This window comes from Dipodomys merriami, unplaced genomic scaffold, assembly GCF_024711535.1.
Source record: "Dipodomys merriami isolate MVZ:Mamm:240054 unplaced genomic scaffold, mDipMer1.0.p SCAF_4, whole genome shotgun sequence".
Classification (NCBI taxonomy): Eukaryota; Metazoa; Chordata; class Mammalia; order Rodentia; family Heteromyidae; genus Dipodomys; species Dipodomys merriami.
Genome location: NW_027205603.1, coordinates 5782877 through 5802584, shown reverse-complemented (window position 1 = coordinate 5802584; position 19708 = coordinate 5782877). Strand labels below are relative to the sequence as shown.

Below are 19708 nucleotides of genomic sequence, written 5' to 3'. Positions count from 1 at the left end.
TTCTCAAACTTCAGCCTCCTGGGTAGCTGAGAGTCCAGACACGAGCCACCAACATCAGGCCCAAAGCTGAAACTTTCCTTTGTAAAGTAGGAACAACCTGGTCCAGGCTTTGTCCTGCATGAACAGTGTCCCATGTACCCCATGTATATGTACATGCTGAGGACCCTCAGTGTATGCTCTGATCTTAGCACTGCCATGGCTACTTCACTCAGCAGAAAGACTTGGCTAGTTTCGTTTGCTCTGCCCCTGGTCTCACCTGTCAGGAGCCCTGCCTTATTCTGGGCTGGAGTACCATAACCTCTTCTGGTGTGTGCCCCCTGCCCAGATGGGAACCATCCTCACCCACAGCAGCATCAGGACTCCGGTAATAATCACCATACGTTTCCAGCACACAAGTCATTAATCCTGAGATTCCCTCCCAGCAAACACAGAAAGCTTGGAAAATGCTTTTGCCAGTAACAGCATGAACGTCAAATCCCAAAACGGTGTCACATTTTAGTCCCTGGCTATGTATGCATTTTACAGCAAGCTCATGCCAAAATAAATGACGCTTCGTCTGCTGGCTTTGTTCCCTTCTACATGGGAAGACAGCCCCTTTTAGTCACACTTCTGCATGGACCCCTCCCCTGCTGACCACACGAAGCCAGTCAATGATGGTTTTCTGATGGTGGGGGGGTGGTTGGTTTGTTTATGTAGGTACTAGGGCTTGAACTCAGGACCTGTTCCTTCGATTTTTTAAAATTTTACAAGGTTGACACTCTACCACTTGAGCCCCTAGTTGGAGATAAGAGCCTCATAGACTTTCCTGCCTTGGCTGGCTTTGAACTACGATCCTCAGATCTCAGCGTCTTGAGTAGCTAGGATTACAGGTGTGAGCCATCAGAGTCCCTTAAACATGAAACATGTTGAGGTCCTACTCCATGGATTTTTTTGGGGGGTCGGTCATAGGGCTTGAACTCTGGGCCTGAGCACTGTCCCTGAACTCTTCAGCTCAAGGCGAGCGCTCTGCCACTTGAGCCATAGCACCACTTCCTGTTTTCTGGTGGTTTATTGGAGATAAGAGTCTCACGGACTTTCCTGCCCTGGCTGGCTTTGAACCATGATCCTCAGATCTCAGCCTCCTGAGCAGCTAGGATTCCAGGCATGAGCCACCAGCGCCCAACTTCCCTGGATATATCTGAGTCAAGAAGACAAAAAAGCAACACAAAGAGGGCGAAGAGGCAGGTGGTGGGAAGATCAGCAGGCACTGCCTTCAGTGGCAGGGCTCCAGTGGTCTCTATTGCTAATAGTGTTTGTCATGTGGATGCCAGATTCTTCCCAACCTGGGCCCAGCTTTTCCCTTCCATTCATGTGGGCCTCTTTCCTGCCCCATTGTTGCCATGCCTGGGGGCCCCTGTCTCACGATGTTCTCTTCCTCTTTCTCCTGGGTCCCTGCAGACATCCTCTGCTTGTCTATCAAAGGTGAATTCAGCTGGACACGGGTGACTCATACCTGTAGTCCTAGATAATCAGACAGCTAAGATCTGAGGATCATGATTCAAAGACAACCTGGGAAGATAAATCTGAGAGACTGTTATCTAGGTTGGTGGGTGACTATCAAATGGTAGAACATCCACCTTGAACAAATAAGATGAGCAAGAGCATGAGAGGTCCTAGGCTCAAGCCCAGTACCAGCAAACACACATATACACACAAAGCTGAATTCATCCCATTGTCACCCCAAGTGTCACAATTTCTCCCCCCTCCCCCCTACAGTTATATCTTTGTTGTTGTTGTTGTTGTGCTTGAACTCTGGGCATGGGCACTGTCCCTCAGTTCAAGATGAGCGCTCTACCACTTGAGCCACAGCGCCACTTCCAGTTTTCTGGTGGTTTATTGGAGGTAAGAGTCTCACAGACTTTCCTGCCTGGGCTGGCTTTGAACCTCGATCCTCAGATCTCAGCCTCCTGAGTAGCTAGGATTACAGGCCTGAGCCACCAATGCCTGGCTAACAGTTGTATCTTCTTAGTTGTTGGCTTTTCTGGCTTCTATCAGCATGGAACTGTGGGTCGTCCAGGCTGGACCTGGGGCCTTGTCACCAGATGGTACATGGGGCGCTTTCCAGTCACTCAGCTTTTCCAAGTGTAGCCTGAGGAAATTTGAAGTCTGTGTCAGTGGGTGCCCTTGTGCTGTATAAGGTAAGAGCAACCCCGGGATGGAGTTGGTGGTTTGCTCAGGAATGAGCAGGAAGTGGTACTCAGCATCCTCTGGGTGCTGTTTATTATCTGTCCCATTTGAAAGGCAGTGAGTCAAGCATCTAATCTGGGGAAAACTGCAAACCAATGAATGCCTGGCTGCTTTTTGGCTGGTCCATGGACACACTGCCTGTGGTGGGTGGAGCTATTGGAAGCACCAGTAGCAGTGGGTAAAGTATGTTAAGTGTATGAGAAGAGAAAGAGGAGGGCAGGGGAGAAGGAAAACTGGATAGGAGAAAAGGAAGCAATGGAAAGCAATCCATTCTCTACTTCTGGTAAACTTTCTTAGCTAACAACCCCTACCCCCTTTTTGGCTGGTCAAAGGGCTTGAACTCAGGGCCTGGGCACTGTCTCTGAGCTGTTTGCTCAAGGCTAGCGTTCTATCGCTTTGAGCCACAGCTCCACTTCTGGTTTACTGGTGGTTTATTAGAGATAAGAGTCTCACAGACTTTCCTGCCCAGTCTGGCTTTGAACCATGATCCCTCAGATCTCATCTTCCTGAATAGCTAGGATTGCAGGCATGAGTCACTGGCATCCAGCAAAGAACCATTTTTAATGTGGCTGCTGTCTTCTGTCTCTATTTTCTAACTTGAACCAAAATCATCTGGAGCCATGATCAAGCCTGTTTCCTGGGAAAGCTAGAGAACCACGAAGCTCTTGGGGACTGGCCTCTTCTCCTTCCCCCTTTGTGTTGCTTGCTCCCTTCTAAGCAGAAGAGAGCATTGTGCGATCCTAGGCAGCATTACCAGAGCACCTTTCCACCCACTGCCATAGCAATTTGAATGTTGCTATGGCAACCGTTAGTGCCTAGAAGCAGCCCAAGTATTGTTTCTTTCTTCAGGGGGAAAAAAAATATCCACCATTGCAGAAAACATCTGAAATGTATGCACCTGGGATCGAGAGACCAAGGAGTAAAATATTTGGTGCACGTAGCCCATAGATGTTTCTGGTATCTCAGAGTCCCGCACGTGGTTGTTTTGATGGCTGACGATTGTGAAAGCAACGTGGGCTGTGCCAGGCCTCTCGGATGGGCAGCACATCTCCATGCAGGTGGTTCAGGGTGGGTGTACACAAACCTTGGGAGGGTTTAGCCTGCCTCACCTTGGCCTCTGCCTACAGCTACCATCACCAGCCTCAGATGATCTGCCTCTGTGAGTGAGCCAGGTGAACCAAGCCCCTCCATTTGGGGCTAGGAAACAGCTCAGCAACCTTGTTCAAATTCATCTCTGTCAGTGAATCCTCTCCCACAAGCTTTGCAAAGTCATCAGACCCTGGGAAGGTTTGTGGGAACACTGCATAACACAGTAGAAGAAATAACCCCAAGCTTGAGATCAGTCAGACTTAGAGCCAGCTCCTTTGGGCTTTCTAGTTCCATAAGGACTTTAAATGTTGTGATCACCAATTTTCCATATTTTCATCTAAAAGGAGAAACCAAGGCCTGCTCTGTAGGATTGTTGTGCAATGACAGGTAATATGTGGCAGGTGTTTGTTAATGTTAAATGATAGTTAAAGTAGTAACTGAAGATGGAGCACAGACTTTCACTTATGCAATGTTTCCTAACATCAGAACCAAGTAAAAGGTTTTTTAAAGAATATACAATGTGGGAGAGGAGTTAGGAGGGAATAAACTGGGAGGAAATGAGGGAGGGGGTGACATTGTTCAAAAAGAAATATACTCAGTACCTGACTAATGTAACTGTAACCCCTGTGTATATCACCTTTACAGTGCAAGATTTAAAAAAAAAAAAAAAAAAAAGCCAGGCATCCGTGGCTCACGCCTGTAATCCTAGCTACTCAGGAGGCTGAGATCTGAGGATCACAGTTCAAAGCCAGCCCAGGCAGGAAAGTTGGTGAAACTCTTATCTCCAATAAACCACCAGAAAACTGGAAGTGGCACTGTAGCTCAAGTGGTAGAGCACTAGCCTTGAGCTGAAGAGCTGAGGGACAGCGCCCAGGCCAGAGTTCAGGCTCTATGACCGGACCCCCCCAAAAAAAAAGAATTTTCCTAAGCCAGGCTTCCTGGGTCAGAATTTGCAAAGATGGAATATAGTAGATAGATAGATAGATAGATAGATAGATAGATAGATAGATAGATAGATAGATAGATAGATAGATAGATAGATAGATAGATAGATTTAAAAAAAAAAAGGACAAGGTTAGAGGTGCAGTTGAATAGTAAAGTGCTTTCCTAGCATACATGAGGCACTGGGTTCTAACTCCAGCATCAAAACCAAACAACAGAACTTTCCTAAGCAGTAGTGACATAGTCTGTGATTAAGGTAAGAAATTGGCTCATTTGCATATTGGCTCGGTGCCCATGGCTCACTATTCCTAGCTACTCAGGAGCCTGAGATCTGAGGACCACAGTTGAAAGCCGACCTGAGCAGGAAAGTCCGTGAGACTCTTATCTCCAATTAACCACCAAAAAACTGGAAGTAGTGCTGTGGCTCAAGTGATAGAGGGCTTGAAATAAAGATTATAAACAGCAGGGTGATGATGTCTCACACCTGTCATTGTAGCTACTCAGAAGGCTGAGATCTCAAGATCTTGGTTCAAAGCCAGCTTGAATGGAATAGTCCAGAAACTCTTATCTCCAATGAACCAGCAGAAAGCTAGAAATGAAGATGTGGCTCAAGAATTAGAGTACCAGTCTTGAGGGAAAAAGTCAAGTGAGATCATGAGGCCCTGGTACACACACACACACACACACACACACACACACACACACACACACACACACACACACACACACACACACACACACACACACACACACACACACACACACACACACACACACACACACACACACACACACACACACACACACACACACACAATTATAAACAGCTCAGAGTTCTCCACCTCTTCACTTCCACCAGGCCTAATGGTACTCCCATTTTCTAAACTCTGAAAACTTCTGCTGAAAAAATTATCTGTTGTTTGATAAAGTGACTGAAACTAATTTGGTTGGGAAAGCAAAGAAATCTTTTGTGTGTATGTGTGCTAATACTGGGGCTTGAATTCAGAGCCCTGTACTTCTCTCAGCTTTCACTACTCAAGACATGCTCTAAGCTGGGTGCTGGTGGCTCACACCTGTAATTCTAGCTACTCAGGAGGCTGAGCTCTGAGGATCAGGTTTAAAGCCAGTCTGTGAGACTCTTATCTCCAATAAACCACGAGAAAACTGGAAGTGGCACTGTAGCTCAAGTGGTAGAGTGCTCGCCTTGAGCTGAAGAGCTCAGGGACAGAGCCCAGGCCCAGAGTTCAAGCCCTAGGACTGACCAAAAAAAAAAAAAAAAGACTGGTGCTCTACCACTTGAGTCATACACCCACTTCCAGCCTTTTCATGGTCAATTGAAGATGGAGTCTCACAGACTTTTCTGCCCAGGCTGACTTCAAACTTTGATCCTCAGATCTCAGCCTCATGAGCAGCTAGAAGTACAGGCATGAGTCACCAGCTCCGGGCACTAAGAAATTCTTAACACCATTCCCTATTTTTCCTTAAAGGAAATTGCAGCGCATTTTGATTGTTTGCGATCCCTAGATGAAAATTTGATTATCCGGGCTTATCAACATGAGCTATAAATTTGACATTTGAGGTGACTTAAGCTTTAAACAGGAGTTTAGTATGCATACAGCTGAAGTTCTTTTCTGAATCCCACAGGAACGTGGCTGAAGAGCGGCCTAGGTCTGGTGCACCAAGAAGGCACCCAGCTGACGTGGACGTACATTGCCCCCCAGCTGGGATACTGGGTAGCAGCCATGTCTCCTCCCATCCCAGGTAACAGAGCTAACACTGGTGATGATGGGGATTGATTGCTTCCAGGATTCTGGTTAAGCATGCTTTGGGAAATGGTTTCAGATCACCTTCTGTTCAAAAACAGTTAAATCTGGAAACCTAATGATGGAGTGAGGGGAGGAGTATTTTGTGGGGGTGGGGTGTTCTGGTTGTAACTTTTCCATCTAGGATAAGAATAATGCATGGAGAATAGTCCTGTCTTCTATTCCTGTTTTGCTCAAGCCAGCTGCCATAGGGAATTCTTAATCAAGAGCCCTCAGGGGCGGCTGAGACCTCCTCTCTAATTCCTGAAACAGCTGTGGCTTGGTGTAAGAGAACCTGTGGGGAGGAGAGCAGGGTTCCTGCCCAGTTTGTCATTGATCAAAGGCTTAAACATAGACCAATTGCTTTTGTGTCAAAAAAGAGTAAGCTCAACTTGGGAAATGTGAATTCATACCTAGTTCTTAGGAACATTACTAAATGTATATGGTTGATTTGGGTTTTTTTTTTTAAATCTGTATTATCTTAGTATTCCAGAATTGTTTTTTGGTGGGTTTTTTTTTTTCAAAATCAGTATCATAGGAAAATTATTTCCAGGGATGACTCCTGTTATTAGTCCAGCACTGCCTGCCCTGGGGAAATCTCTTTCTTGGTGTCAAAACTTTATGTGGTAAGGGATATACCTTTGATTTTTCTTTTATCCACATCTGAAAGTCAAGAACATCCAAACCTGATGATCAAAGTGGGTGATGGAGTAAAGTCCACAAGTGTTACCATCAAGGGGTGCCTCTTGCAAATGAACCATGAAGACAGTTGTTCAATAAAAGTTGCAAATATTTTAGCAATGGGATTATCGCTGGACTTAACACTTAAGACTCCCAAAGTCACTGAAAGGATGGAGGCTGGTCCTAGCTAAGTCGTCTTTTTTTTTTTTTAATCTATACTAAAAATCTTGTGATTTTTTTTCCTGTATATAAAATCCTCACATACTCAGACCATCTCCTGATTGTAAGAATTAGATTACCATGTATTTATTTTCTTTTATAAAAGATCATGCTTGGTATATGGTATATAACATATGAGCACCGTTATATATTACAGACTGTGATAGACAATTTGCTCCAGGAAAGTTAGAATGAACTTGTGACTTTAAATGAGCATCATTATTCCACAATACTGTGAATTTCCGGAAATTAAGTAATCACTTAATCACAATCAAAAAAAAAAAAAAAAAAGAACCTTGGGGAAGGGAGGGAGGGAGGGGATGGTAGGGGGAAAACAATGGAGGGGGTAACAATGTTCAAGAGGAAGTGTACTCATTACCTCACTCATGTAACTGTAACCCTCTGTATAGTATCTTTACAATAAAAAAATTAAAAAAAAAAAAAAAGATCATGCTTGGGGTGGAATGTGGCTTACTGGTGAAGTACTTGCCTAGCATGTATGAAGCCCTGGGTTCCATTCCTCAGTACCACATAAACAGAAAAAGGCGGAGGTGATGCTGTGGCTCAAGTGGCAGAGCACTAGCCTTGAGCAAAAACAAACTCAGGGACAGTGGTGGGGCCCTGAGTTCAAGCCCTAGGACTGGCAAAATAAATAAATATAAATAAATAAAAAGATTATGCATTTACAATGCTGAGCATCCTACCAGGTGGGTACAACAGCGTTTGATATTTAGGTATTGAGTGCTATGGGCCATTGAAGCTTTTGTGATATCATGGAAGGATAACATGTTAATCATGGAATGAAAATGTAGTACCATTAAGCTCATTGCCTAAGGGGTATGTACTCTCATCTGGCTGAGTCAGGAAGAGTAAGACTAAGCATGACCTTCTCAGCTGATCTTCCAGTTTTTATTTAAAGAGGTTCAGAATTCTACAATGCTGTTTTCTGATTTTGTAGGGCCTGTCACCACGCAAGACATTACCACATACCACACGGTGTTTCTTTTGGCCATTCTAGGAGGAATGGCTTTCATTCTGTTGGTTTTGCTGTGTCTCCTTTTATACTATTGCAGGTAAAGTGTTACTATTTTGGAAATATCATGTGTGTGTGTGTGTGTGTGTGTGTGTGTGTGTGTGTGTTTGTGTGTGTGTATGTGTGTGCGCACGCGTGCACATGTGCCCATCCTGGGGCTTGAACTCAGGGTCTAAGTACTATCCTTGCACTTCTTTGCTCAAGGATAGTGCTTTACCACTTGAGCCACATCTCACTTCCAGCTTTTTTGTGGTTAATTGTAAATAAGAGTTTCATGAACTTTCCTGCCCAGGCTAACCTTGAACTGTGATCCTCAAAGGTCAGCCTTCTGAGTAGCTAGGGTTATAGACATATACCACCACTGGCAGCCGTCTGTGTGTGTGTGTGTGTGTGTGTGTGTGTGTGTGTGTGTGTGTGTGCCACCACTGGCAGCCGACTGTGTGTGTGTGTGTGTGTGTGTGTGTGTGTGTGTGTGTGTGTGTGTGTGTGTGTGTCCTAGGGTTAAACACAAGGCCTGGGCACTGTCGCTGAAATTTTTTTGCTCCAGGCTAGCTCTCTACCATTTCCAACATTTCCAACTGTTTTGGTGCTTAACTGGAGATAAGATAGATTTTCCTGCCTGAGCTGGCTCTGAACAGCAATCCTCAGATCTCAACCTCCTGAGTAGCTAGGATTACAGGCATGAGCCACCAGCACCCACTGAAATATCTTTTTTTAAGTTGGGATTTCTTACTCAGTTTGAGTACAGAAGCATTGGTAGGGACATGGTTTGTTTGGTTTGGTTTTTTTTTTTCTCCTTAAATTGGGTTGTGTTTTCTTCTCATGAAAGGATATCTAAGAACTCAAATATGTGATCCAGATAAATCAGTAGGATACACAGGCATTCTTATACATAGCAGGCCTAGAATGGGAGTTGTAACAGTTGGGCAATTGTCATAGGACTCAGAATATCCCTCAAAACTGGTTGTGGCTCAGGCTTGTTACCCTAGCTACTCAGGAAGCTGAGATCTGAGGATTATGGTTTGAAGCCAGCCTCGGCAGAAAAGTCCCCATGAGACTCTTATCTCCATTTAAACACCAGCAAACTGGAAGTGAAGCTATGGTTCTCAAGTGGAAGAGCACTAGCCTTAACTGAAAAAGCTCAGGGACAGCACCTAAACCCTGAGTTCACACCCCATGACCGACAGACAGAGAGAGAGAGATGATACTCTGTGATCTAAGCAGGATGATTCTCCATTTGATGCCCTGCCTGTTCAGTTCGTAAGAAAACTTATTATTGCTGGGTGCCATTGGCTCACATCTATAATCCTAGCTATATAAGGTGGCTGAGATCTAGAGGATTATGGCTGGAAGCCAGCCCAGGCAGAAAAGTCCATGAGCCTCTATCTCCAAAATAATCAGTAAAAAGTCAAGCTGGAAGTATAGATCAAATAATAGAGCCCCTGCCTAGAAAGCATGAGGCTCTAAGTTCTATCTCCAATATCCTTTTTTAAAAAAAGCCTAATGATGCAATTACCAGATTATGTGATAATAGTTTAAAGTTGAGTATATTGACTGAAGAGGCTGCTGATCTGCTGTATTTTGTTTAGCCTTGTGGAGGTTGGAAATTAGGATTTTTATCTGAAACATGATACTTGGCCATCATGAGCATCCCTAATCTCAGTTGGAATCCTGTCTTTGGTTGGTCGCAGGAGGAAGTGCTTGAAACCCCGTCAGCATCATAGAAAACTACAGCTTCCTGCAACCCTTGAGAGTTCTAAAAGGGACCAGTCAACATCCATGTCCCATATCAACTTACTGTTTTCTCGACGGGCATCAGAGTTTCCCGGTCCACTGTCCGTCTCCAGTCATGGCCGCCCAGAGGCCCCAGGGACAAAGGAGCTGCTGGGTGGGGCCCATTTAGAAATGATGTCCCCAAATGGAGAGGGGGACCTGCATACACCCATGCTAAAACTCTCCTATAGTACCTCACAAGAATTTAGCTCACGAGAGGAACTGCTCTCCCATAAAGAAGAGGATAAAAGCCAAGCATCCTTTGATAACCTGACGCCAAGTGGGACGCTAGGGAAAGAGTATCACAAATCCGTGGAGATTTTTCCCTTAAAGGCAAGAAAATCTCTGGAAAGAGAAAGCTACGAGTCTTCTGGCAATGATGACTACAGGGCTAGTTACAATGCGATGCTGTCCCAGCCTTTATTTGAAAAGCAGGACCGAGACAACTCAGCATCCACAGGAAGCAAACTCACCATTCAGGAACCTATGTACCCCGCGCCTTCGTCCCCTGAAAAAGAACAGCTGCTGGACCGCAGACCTACTGAATGTATGATGTCGCGATCAGTCGATCACCTGGAGAGACCCACATCTTTCCCACGGCCAGGCCAGTTGATCTGCTGCAGTTCCGTGGATCAGGTCAATGACAGCGTTTACAGGAAAGTCTTGCCTGCGTTGGTCATCCCTGCTCATTATATGAAACTTCCAGGGGACCATTCGTATGTCAGCCAGCCTCTGGTGGTCCCCGCAGACCAGCAGCTGGAGATCGGAAGACTCCAGGCGGAGCTGTCCAACCCCCATGCAGGGCTCTTCCCCCACCCGACCTCTCAGATGCAGGGTCAGCCTTTGTCTTCCCAGGCCATCTCTCAGCAACACCTGCAGGAGACGGGCTCGAGAGAGTGGAGCCCTCAGAACACAGCTATGTCGGAGTCTCTGTCCATCCCGGCATCTCTGAATGATGCAGCTTTGGCTCAGATGAACAGCGAGGTGCAGCTCCTGACTGAAAAGGCTCTGATGGAACTTGGTGGTGGAAAGCCACTTCCACACCCCCGGGCGTGGTTTGTCTCCCTGGATGGAAGGTCCAATGCTCACGTTAGACACTCCTACATTGATCTCCAAAGAGCTGGAAGGAATGGAAGTAACGATGCCAGTTTAGACTCTGGTGTGGATATGAATGAACCAAAATCTGCCCGGAAGGGAAGGGGTGACCCTTTGTCTCTCCAGCAAGGCCACCCACCCGTCCAGGAGCACCAGCAGAAGGAATCCAGGACCCAGGACAGCAACACCTACACGCAGCTCGTGTATCTGGATGACGTAGACCAGAGCGGCAGTGAGTGTGGGACCACTGTGTGCACCCCGGAGGACAGTACACTGCGATGTTTACTGGAAGGCTCCAGTCGAAGGAGTGGGGGGCAGCTGCCCAGCCTGCAGGAGGAGACAACCAAACGAACTGTAGATGGCCCCCAGGAGCCATTAGCCAGCCCTCAACACAGAAGATCTGCTCGTGATGACGACGAAGAGGATGATGATGACGATGACCAAGGAGAAGATAAGAAAAGCCCCTGGCAGAAACGAGAGGAGAGACCCCTGATGGCCTTTAACATCAAATGAGCCCTCGCTAAGCCACCCAGCTGTGGAATATAAAATTGCCAAATATCCTTTCTTACAGAAGCACGTACCTGTTTGTGAAGGAAGCCGGACCAACGCAAGCATGGATGGGTTGATTCACCACGTTGACGCTGCGGCGACGATGGTAGAAAGGAACTCAAAGGAGTATTCAGAATACAGGATCTCTGATGCATGCTGCCCTTCCTGGGTGGTGGCTGGGAGAGAAGTGTGGGAATGTCTTTTCCACGGACTTGACCTGTCATGCCTGGTATGCTGACAAACCAAGCACCCTGTTCCTGTGCTCCAAGGATCACCTCAGTCCTCCCTCAGATTCTGGGAACAGATGAAACTCTTCTCTTTTTCTCTTTCTTTTCTTTCTTTCTTTTTTGCATTGCTTGAATCCATTTTCTCATGATAATGCAACAATGAAGCTATTACTGGGAAATAAGCAGGACGCTCCTGTCCCCAAGATCGCCATTATCGCAAAGGAAAGCTATGCATTGCTGCTGGGTAGGCTTTGTTTTTGCTTTGGTTTGTTTTGTTGTTGTTGTTTGGGGGGGGTGTTTTTTGTTTCTTTTCTTTGTGTTTGGTTTTTTGCTTTGGTTAGATTTCTTTTGGAGATTCGCTTTTGCTTTTTGGAGGGTTTTTTTGGTTGTTGTTTTTGGTTTATTCGTTTTGTCTTTTTTTTTTTTTTAAGTACAATTTCGTGGTAAGATTTTTATTCCCTCATTTGAATCTGTTCTACTTCTCAGTGGTTTTACTTCAGGCTCTTCTCTTCAGGAACTCGGAAGCATCGTCTCTAAACATCCAAGCCTTTTAAAATGAAATCGCACTGAGTTGTTTTTTGGTTTTTGGTTTTTTTATCAGTTTAAAGAGTCTTTCAATTCTGGTCCTATTAACTCCAAGTGCCTTTTTTACAGTGACAACAGACAGTCCCTCACTTTGTTGTTGTTGTTGTTGTTATTTTTGGTCTTGTTTTTCTTACACCCTTTAATTGAACTGCCTGAATTTTCTATAAAGTTATTCAATGATACCCCTTTTCTTTGAATTGCATGCTTGCCAGGTGCCATTTGTGCTGAGCGTGCCCCCATTTCAATGCAGTGTACTCTCTAGTTATTATGTGTAATGTGGGTTCTGTTTAGCTAAGATAGACTAGAGGTCACTTTAGAGAGGCCCTCCCCTCCTCCATTCCTTTGGCCAATAGCCACCATGATGGGTTTCCTGGCTGTTTGTATATAGGGTTACGTATTAACTCTGGAATCCTATGGGCCCGTCTTGCTTGCCAAACACAAGAGATGGACTGAGCAAGGGGACAGAATGTGACAACTGAATCTTATATATCCGAAAGTGCCAGAATGACTCTTCTGCGCATTCTCCCTAAAGAGCTGCTTGATTATCCAAAAAAATGAAAACTCAAATAAACTTGGGGAAAAAAAAAAGAAAAACTGTATATTTATCGTTTTTAATTCATTCTTTAATCCATTATTATCCATTATTATCTGTTGCAGAATTGTCCTGAAGACTTTGGGATTCATTCCTTAACAAGCTGAAATGTGATTGTTGGTACTCTAAACACATTAGACACACATAAGACTTTCCACTAGGCTTAAAAGATCCATTATTAGGAAGAAAAAAATCGCCAGACATCGGTGGCTCATACTTACAATCCTAGTTACTCAGGAGGCTGAGATCTGAGGATCCTGGTTTGAAGCCCGCCTGGGCAGAAAAGTCCCTGTGAGACTCTTATCTCCAGTTAGTCATTCAAAAGCCAGAGGTGGCACTGTGGCTCAAGTGGTAGAGCACTAACCTTTAGCACAAAGAAGCTCAGGGACAGCACTCAGGCCCTGAGTTCAAGCCCCACGACCAAAAAAAAAAAATCCTTACAATTCATGTTTGTTTTAATTTCACTCAAGTACTCGAGATACTGTTTTGTGGTGTTTCAGATAAGGAGAAAATTCTGTACTTTATTAAAAAAAAACTTGTTTTATGTTTATTATTCACTATATTGCAACAAGGACTTATTAAGATCACCAGAATCAAATTAGGTAACTCATAGCTGTAATCCTAGCTACTCAAGAGGCTGAGATGTGAGAACACAGTTCATATCCACCCTGGGCAAGAAAGTTCATCAGACTCTTATCTCCAGTTAACCAACAAAACCTGGAAGTAGGGCTGGGAATGTGGCTTAGTTGTAGAGTGCTTGCCTAGCATGATGAAGCCCTGGGTTTGATTTCTCAGTACCACATAAACAGAAAAAGCGGAAGTGACACTGTGCTTCAAATGGTATAACACTAGCCTTGAGCACAAAGAGGCTCAGAGACAGAGCCCAGGCCCTGAGTTCAAGCCCCAGGACTGACAAAAAACAAAAAACAAGCTGGGCACCAGTGGCTCACACCTGTAATCCTAGCTACTCAGGAGGCTGAGATCTGAGGGTCATGGTTCAAAGACAACCTGGGCAGAAAATATGTGAGACTAGAAAACTGGAAGTGGCCTTGTGGCTCAAGCGGTAGAGCGCTAGCCCTGAGCTGAAGACCTCAGGGACAGCGCCCAGGCTCAGAGTTCAAGACCCACAACCGACAAAAAAAAAAAAAAAAAAAAAAAAACTGGAAGAGCTGTAGTTCAATTGGTAGAGCACCAGCCTTCAGAGAAGGAGCTAAAAGACAAGGCCCAGGCTCTGAGTTCAAGTCCAGTACCCAGTAAAGAAAAAAAAAGGCTGAGTGCCAGTGGCTTATGCCCATAATCCTAGCTACTCAGGAAGCTGATACCTGAGGATACAGGTTCAAAGTCGCCAGTCCTGGCAGGAAAGCCCATGAGACTTAACTCCAATTAATTAACAAAAAGTCCGAAGTGAGCTTTGGGAGGCTGGACTTGGCCGGGCTTGGGTGAGGGCCTGCTTTGCTGACTGTGCTCCTTTTCTGAGATGAACTTGGATGTGAACGCCATTGGAGCAGCCTACAATGGCCACAACATCCCAAGAACTTAGAAAGACAAGGCAAGTGGGCTTACCAAGGGGAGATTGCTTCTGCCACCGATGAATTTCCATTTGTCTTAGAGTTGTTCAGAATGGGGCCCAGAAGTTAACATTTCCCCCCTCAGAGTGCCAGCACTGATTGTGGGACTTGAATTCTCTAGAGAGAGCATACAATCACTGCAGATTTGAAACTGTTCATTTATCTTCCTCCTTGGCCTGGTTAGTGTAGGAGTTGTCAGCCTATTCCAGAAGAAATTTCGTTTTCTGCAGAACCAGAGCCATCAAAAGCATCTTGCTAGTGCCACCTAGTGTTGAGTTTTCTCTTGCCTGAACTGGAGTAGGTTAATCCAGACAACTGACTTCATAAAGCTTGTTTCAGAATGGTGGGGTAGGGGGCGTGCCCAAGGATGAACAACCCAGTTTCTTGTCCTGGTGGGTGGCTAATCAAAGGAGGCTGAGGGGCTGGAAATGCCGATTAGTAATGATATAAACAACTCGTGAGTATATCTCATGGATTAACTGTGTGTGTGTGTGTGTGTGTGTGTGTGTGTGTGTGTGTGTGTGTGTGTGTGTGTGTGTGTGTGTGTGTGTGTGTGTGTGTGTGTAGCTTTAACTCAGGCTAGGGTACCACCTTAGTTTTTTTGCCTAAGGCTGACTTTCTCCCATTTGAGATGCAGCACTATTTGGTTATTGAAAGTATAACCATAATTATATACTCCTCTCAGAGGACTATCTATAGCCTAGTGTGCATGAAACCCTGGGTTTGATTCCTCAGTACCACATAAACAGAAGCCAGAGTTGGTGCTGTGGCTCAATTGAGTGGTAGAGTGCTAGCCTTGAGCAAAAGAAGCTCAGGCCAGTGCCCAGGCTCTTGAGTTTAAGCCCCAGGACTGGCAAAAAAAAAAAAAAAAAAAAAAAAAGGCTGTGGTTTGTGTTATCTCCACCTGGAAACAAAGTATTAGAAAATAATACATTCAACATTCAATTCTTTAAAATCTTAAGGCAGGGCACCAGTGGTTCAAAGCCAACCCAGGCAGGAAAATCCATGAGACTCTTACCTCCAATTAACCACCAAAAACCTCCAGAAGTAGAGCTGTGGCTCAAGTGACAAGAGTATTAACTTTGAACACAAAAGCTCAGGAACAGTGCCCAGGTACAAACCAGGCATAGTGATGCAGAACAATAATTTCAGTACAAAGGAGACAGGCGAGAAAGTTTTTGTGAGAAAACGTATCTTTTTTATCAAGGTAGTTTGCTTCCTTTCTGTTAAGGGAGAGAATTGTTTTTCTGAAGAGTTCCTGCTTTGGCCAGGTGGCTTGGTCCTTGTTAATTACATTTTAGTTACAGACATCCTGTTCCTGAACACTTTCATTAAAACATCCTGTTGGAAGCTCCTTGAATTCTAGTTACATACTGTTCATTAAGCCACATCCTTTTGCAGCCTGTGAGCTTGAGCTCAGCCAATTGGAGCAGAGAGGCGGGGCCTGATGGGTTAGAAATAAAAAGGGAGCAGCCTGGCTGGGCTCTGTACTTGATTGACAGATTTCTGGCTGACGGTGCACCCTTCAGAAGTAAACTTTGCCTTGCCCAGTTGGTGTCCTTATTTCCATGCAACACCCCAACATCCGGGAGCTGTTTCTAAGATTCAGGCAGGGACCCATGCGTGTGAGCTCTGACCATGCCAGGAGGTAGGCATCTAACTGCACTTGGTATAAGTAACAGAAACACAAAAGCAACCAAGAAAGTGAAAACAAACCCCAAAGGAAGACCAGAAGCCAATGGTAATTAGGCCGCAGAAGGATAAAGTGTTTTAGTTTCCTGGGCACTTCCTCTAGTAGATGCAGTCTTCATAGACCACTACAACTGGAGCACACAGGGTATAAGGAAAATTAATAGGCAAATGTGGTGACTTTGGAAATTACATTATTTTCCCAAAGGATGAAACTTTTGGTGGGGCACTAGTAAGTCATACCTATAATCCTAGCTACTCTTAAGAGACAGATCTGAGGATTATAGTAAAGCCAGCCCAGGCAAAAAAAGCATATGAGACTTTTATCTCCAATTAACCACCAAACAGTCAAAGATGTAAGCAGCAACACTTCCTGTGTTATTTTATTTATTCATTCTTGCCAGTCCTGGGGATTGAACTCACTCAGGGCCTAGGTGCTGTCCCTGAGCTGCTTTTACTCAAGGGTAGTACTCTACTACTTAAGAACACTTTCTGTGTTATAAACAGAACTCTTGAGTATATCTCATGGATTAACTCCGTGTGTGTGTGTGTGTGTGCGCGCGCGCGCGTGCGCGCACGCATGTGTAGCTTTAACTCAGGCCAGGGCACCACCTTACCTTTTTTGCTGACTTTCTACCATTTGAGATGCAGCTCTATTTCCAGCTTTTTAGTGGATTTTTTTTTTGGCCATTGATAGTATAACCATAATTAGATACTCCTTTCAGAGACAGTAAAAATGGTTTCTGATGTCCTAAGTAATCCTGTGAGTCCAAGAAATAGAATTGTTATGTGTGTGTGTGCTGGTCCTGGTGCTTAAATTCAGCTCCTGGGCACAGTCCCTGAGCTGTTTTGCCCAAGGCTACTGCTACTCCACTTCTGGCTTTTTTGGTGGCTAATTGGAGGTAAAAGTCTCATCGGCTTTCCTGCCCAGTCTGGCTTCAAACCACAATCCTTAGATCTCAGCCTCATGAGGTAAGTGATTACAGGCATGAGTATCAGAAAGAATCATTTGGTACCTACTCCCCAAGGTGGAGCCTTTGGAAGCCTAGGATGTTATTTGCTCTGAAGACTAAAGACAGAAAGCAAATTAAAACAAGATCGACTACTGAGTAGTGGAAAATTTCGTATTTGGTACCAGGAAACACAAAAGAGTCAAAATGATGGCTAATAGAAATGAGTGACTTGGAAATAGATAATGGTTCAAATTACATTAGAAATCAATTACATTTTTCCCTCAAAGAGACCAGAAAGATAGGCTCTGATTAGAGAGCCTGTTGGAGGAATGTAAGATCTTTCTCAGAAGTTTGTCTTTTCCTGCACTGAAAAGTAAAGGGAAGCTGCAGAGGGCATCTTCAGAGAAAAACAACATAAAATAGACATGATTCAAAGCCAGAAAGCACTTGGGAATCTCGGGTGAAACATGGCTTTTTATTTTTTTAATGTTTTGTTCCCATAGTGCTGGGTATCAAACCCACTCTACTACTGAGTTACAAGCACTCTACCACTGAGTTACATCTTTCACTAAGATAGTTGGGGGTTTTGTTGTTGTTTTGTATTGTGCCTGTAGTGGGACTTGAACTCAAGCCCTTATGCTCTTGCTTATTAGCCTTTTCACTCAAGGATGGCACGCTATCATTTGAATTGCATTTCTACTTCCAGCTTTTCTCTGGTTATTTGGAGATAAGAATTTCACAGATTTGTCTGCCCAGGCTGATTTAGAACTGTGATCCTCAAAGTCAGGCCCTGGTGGCTGGATCCTATAATCCTAGCTGGGCAGGAGGCTGAGATCTGAAGGTTGGTGTTCAAAGTCAGTAAGGGCAGGGAAGTCTGAGACTCTTAGACTCTTATCTCCAATTAACCACCAGGAAAAAAAGATGGAAGTTAAGCTGTGGCTCAAAGTGGTATAGCACTAGCCTTGAGAAGAAAAGCTCAAGGACAACACGTAGGCCCTGAGTTCAAACCCCACAACTGGCCAAAAAAAAAAAGACAAAAAAGAACCACCAGATCTCAGCCTCCTGAGTAGCTAGGATTACAAGCGTGAGCCACCAGCACCCAGCTACAGCTGACTTAATTTTATAAATAATTTAGGTTTTGGGAACACTGTCTGATCAGGGCCCATATTTGTTTGGTAAAATCCCTCGGCAGGCAGGTACCTGCGGTTTACACCTGTCATACTAGCAACTCAAGAGACTGCAATCTGAGGATCGAGGTTTGAAGCCAGCCCAAACAGACAAATTTATGAAACGTTTTTCTCCAATTAACAAAAAGCCAAAAGTGGAGCTGTGGCTCAAATGGTAGAGCATCAGCCAAGAGACAATGCCCAGGCCCTGAGTTCAAGCGCCAGTACCAGCACCAAAACAAGGCTCTTGGGTTTCAGGAATACCATAATATCAATGCTGTTTCCTTTGTATTTGAGAATAACCTCTGGAATGATTAGAAAAATGTCTTGGTATGACTCACCATTTTTCCTTCCCCTCTGTCCTGGGAGACCTAGGGCAGTGACCTGACCAAGGAATTCAGGATGCCAGAAATCCTTAGTGCATGAAATCACCACATTCTCCGTGCGTGCTCACTAGTATAGTTAGCCCTTATCTGTTTCCTTTGCCATTGTCACACCCAATTGTTTCAATATGTACAACTCGATGAAATAAATCATACTACTACTGCACTTTTGTTATTCATGTCATGCTGAAAACTCAGACAACTTCAGAGGGAAGACTCCAAGTGGGTCCAACTCTCACAAGCCCTAAGATATAGTTTGGGGAGTTTTGTTGTTTGTTTTTTCCCAAGACTGGGACTCATACTTGGTATCTGATGTTGTTCACTCATTGGGTGGTGCTATACCACCTGAGCCATGCCTCCAATTCCCTCCTCCTCCCCTCCCCAATATAATTTTTTAAGTTTAGGTGTATGGAACTTGAAAATAATGGCACAAAGAGTTCCTCATTCCCATTCATTCTTCTGGTTCTGGTGCTCCTGACTGGCCCTTGTAAACAACAGGTGCTGGCAGTAGCTTGTGTTTGTGAAAATGGTGTCCCATTACTTCACTAGTAAAGCTGCTGAGAGCCCTTGAGAGCTGAGGCCTTCCCATCATCCTTGGCTCTCCTAGTAGGCTTACAATTTTGCAGAAGAAACAAGAACAAATATTTAAGAAGAAATAGGCCTCACACCTATAATCTTAGCTACCTACTCCGGAGGCTGAGATCTGAGAGTCGTGGTTCAAAGCCAGCCAGGGCAGGAAAGTCCTCACCTCCAATTAACCACCAGAAAACTGGAAGTGGCTCTGGGGCTCAAACTGTAGAGCATTCACCTTGAGCTGAAGAGCTCAGGGACAGGGCATAGGCCGTTTCAAGCCCCACAACGGACAAGAAGAAAAGGAAGGGGAAGAGGGAGGGGGAGGGGAAGGAGGGGAAGGAGGAAGAGGAGGAGGAGGAGGAGGAGGAAAAGATAATGAATGGTACAAGTTGATTGGATATAAGACTTGAGTCTTGCACGTAAAGCTCTCCTATCCCTGTGGATGTATGCATTCTGTGTGTGTGTGTGTGTGTGTGTGTGTGTGTGTGTGTGTGTGTGTGTGTGTACGCGCACCTGTCCTGGGGCTTGAACTCAGGACCTGGGGGATATTTCTGACCTTCTTT

The 19708-nt window shown here is 44.9% G+C and overlaps 1 protein-coding gene across 1 annotated transcript in view; it reads left to right on the top strand.

Annotated features, from left to right (window-relative positions):
- The window catches only part of Fam171a1 (family with sequence similarity 171 member A1), a 99035-nt gene extending 87656 nt beyond the window's left edge, over positions 1-11379 (top strand). The window contains exons 6-8 of the mRNA XM_069990419.1: positions 5902-6018; positions 7918-8032; positions 9684-11379. Of these exons, the coding sequence (XP_069846520.1) occupies positions 5902-6018; positions 7918-8032; positions 9684-11373 (1922 nt within the window). The 3' untranslated portion in view covers positions 11374-11379. The remainder of the gene's footprint in view (positions 1-5901; positions 6019-7917; positions 8033-9683) is intronic.
- The last annotated feature ends 8329 nt before the right edge of the window (positions 11380-19708 follow it).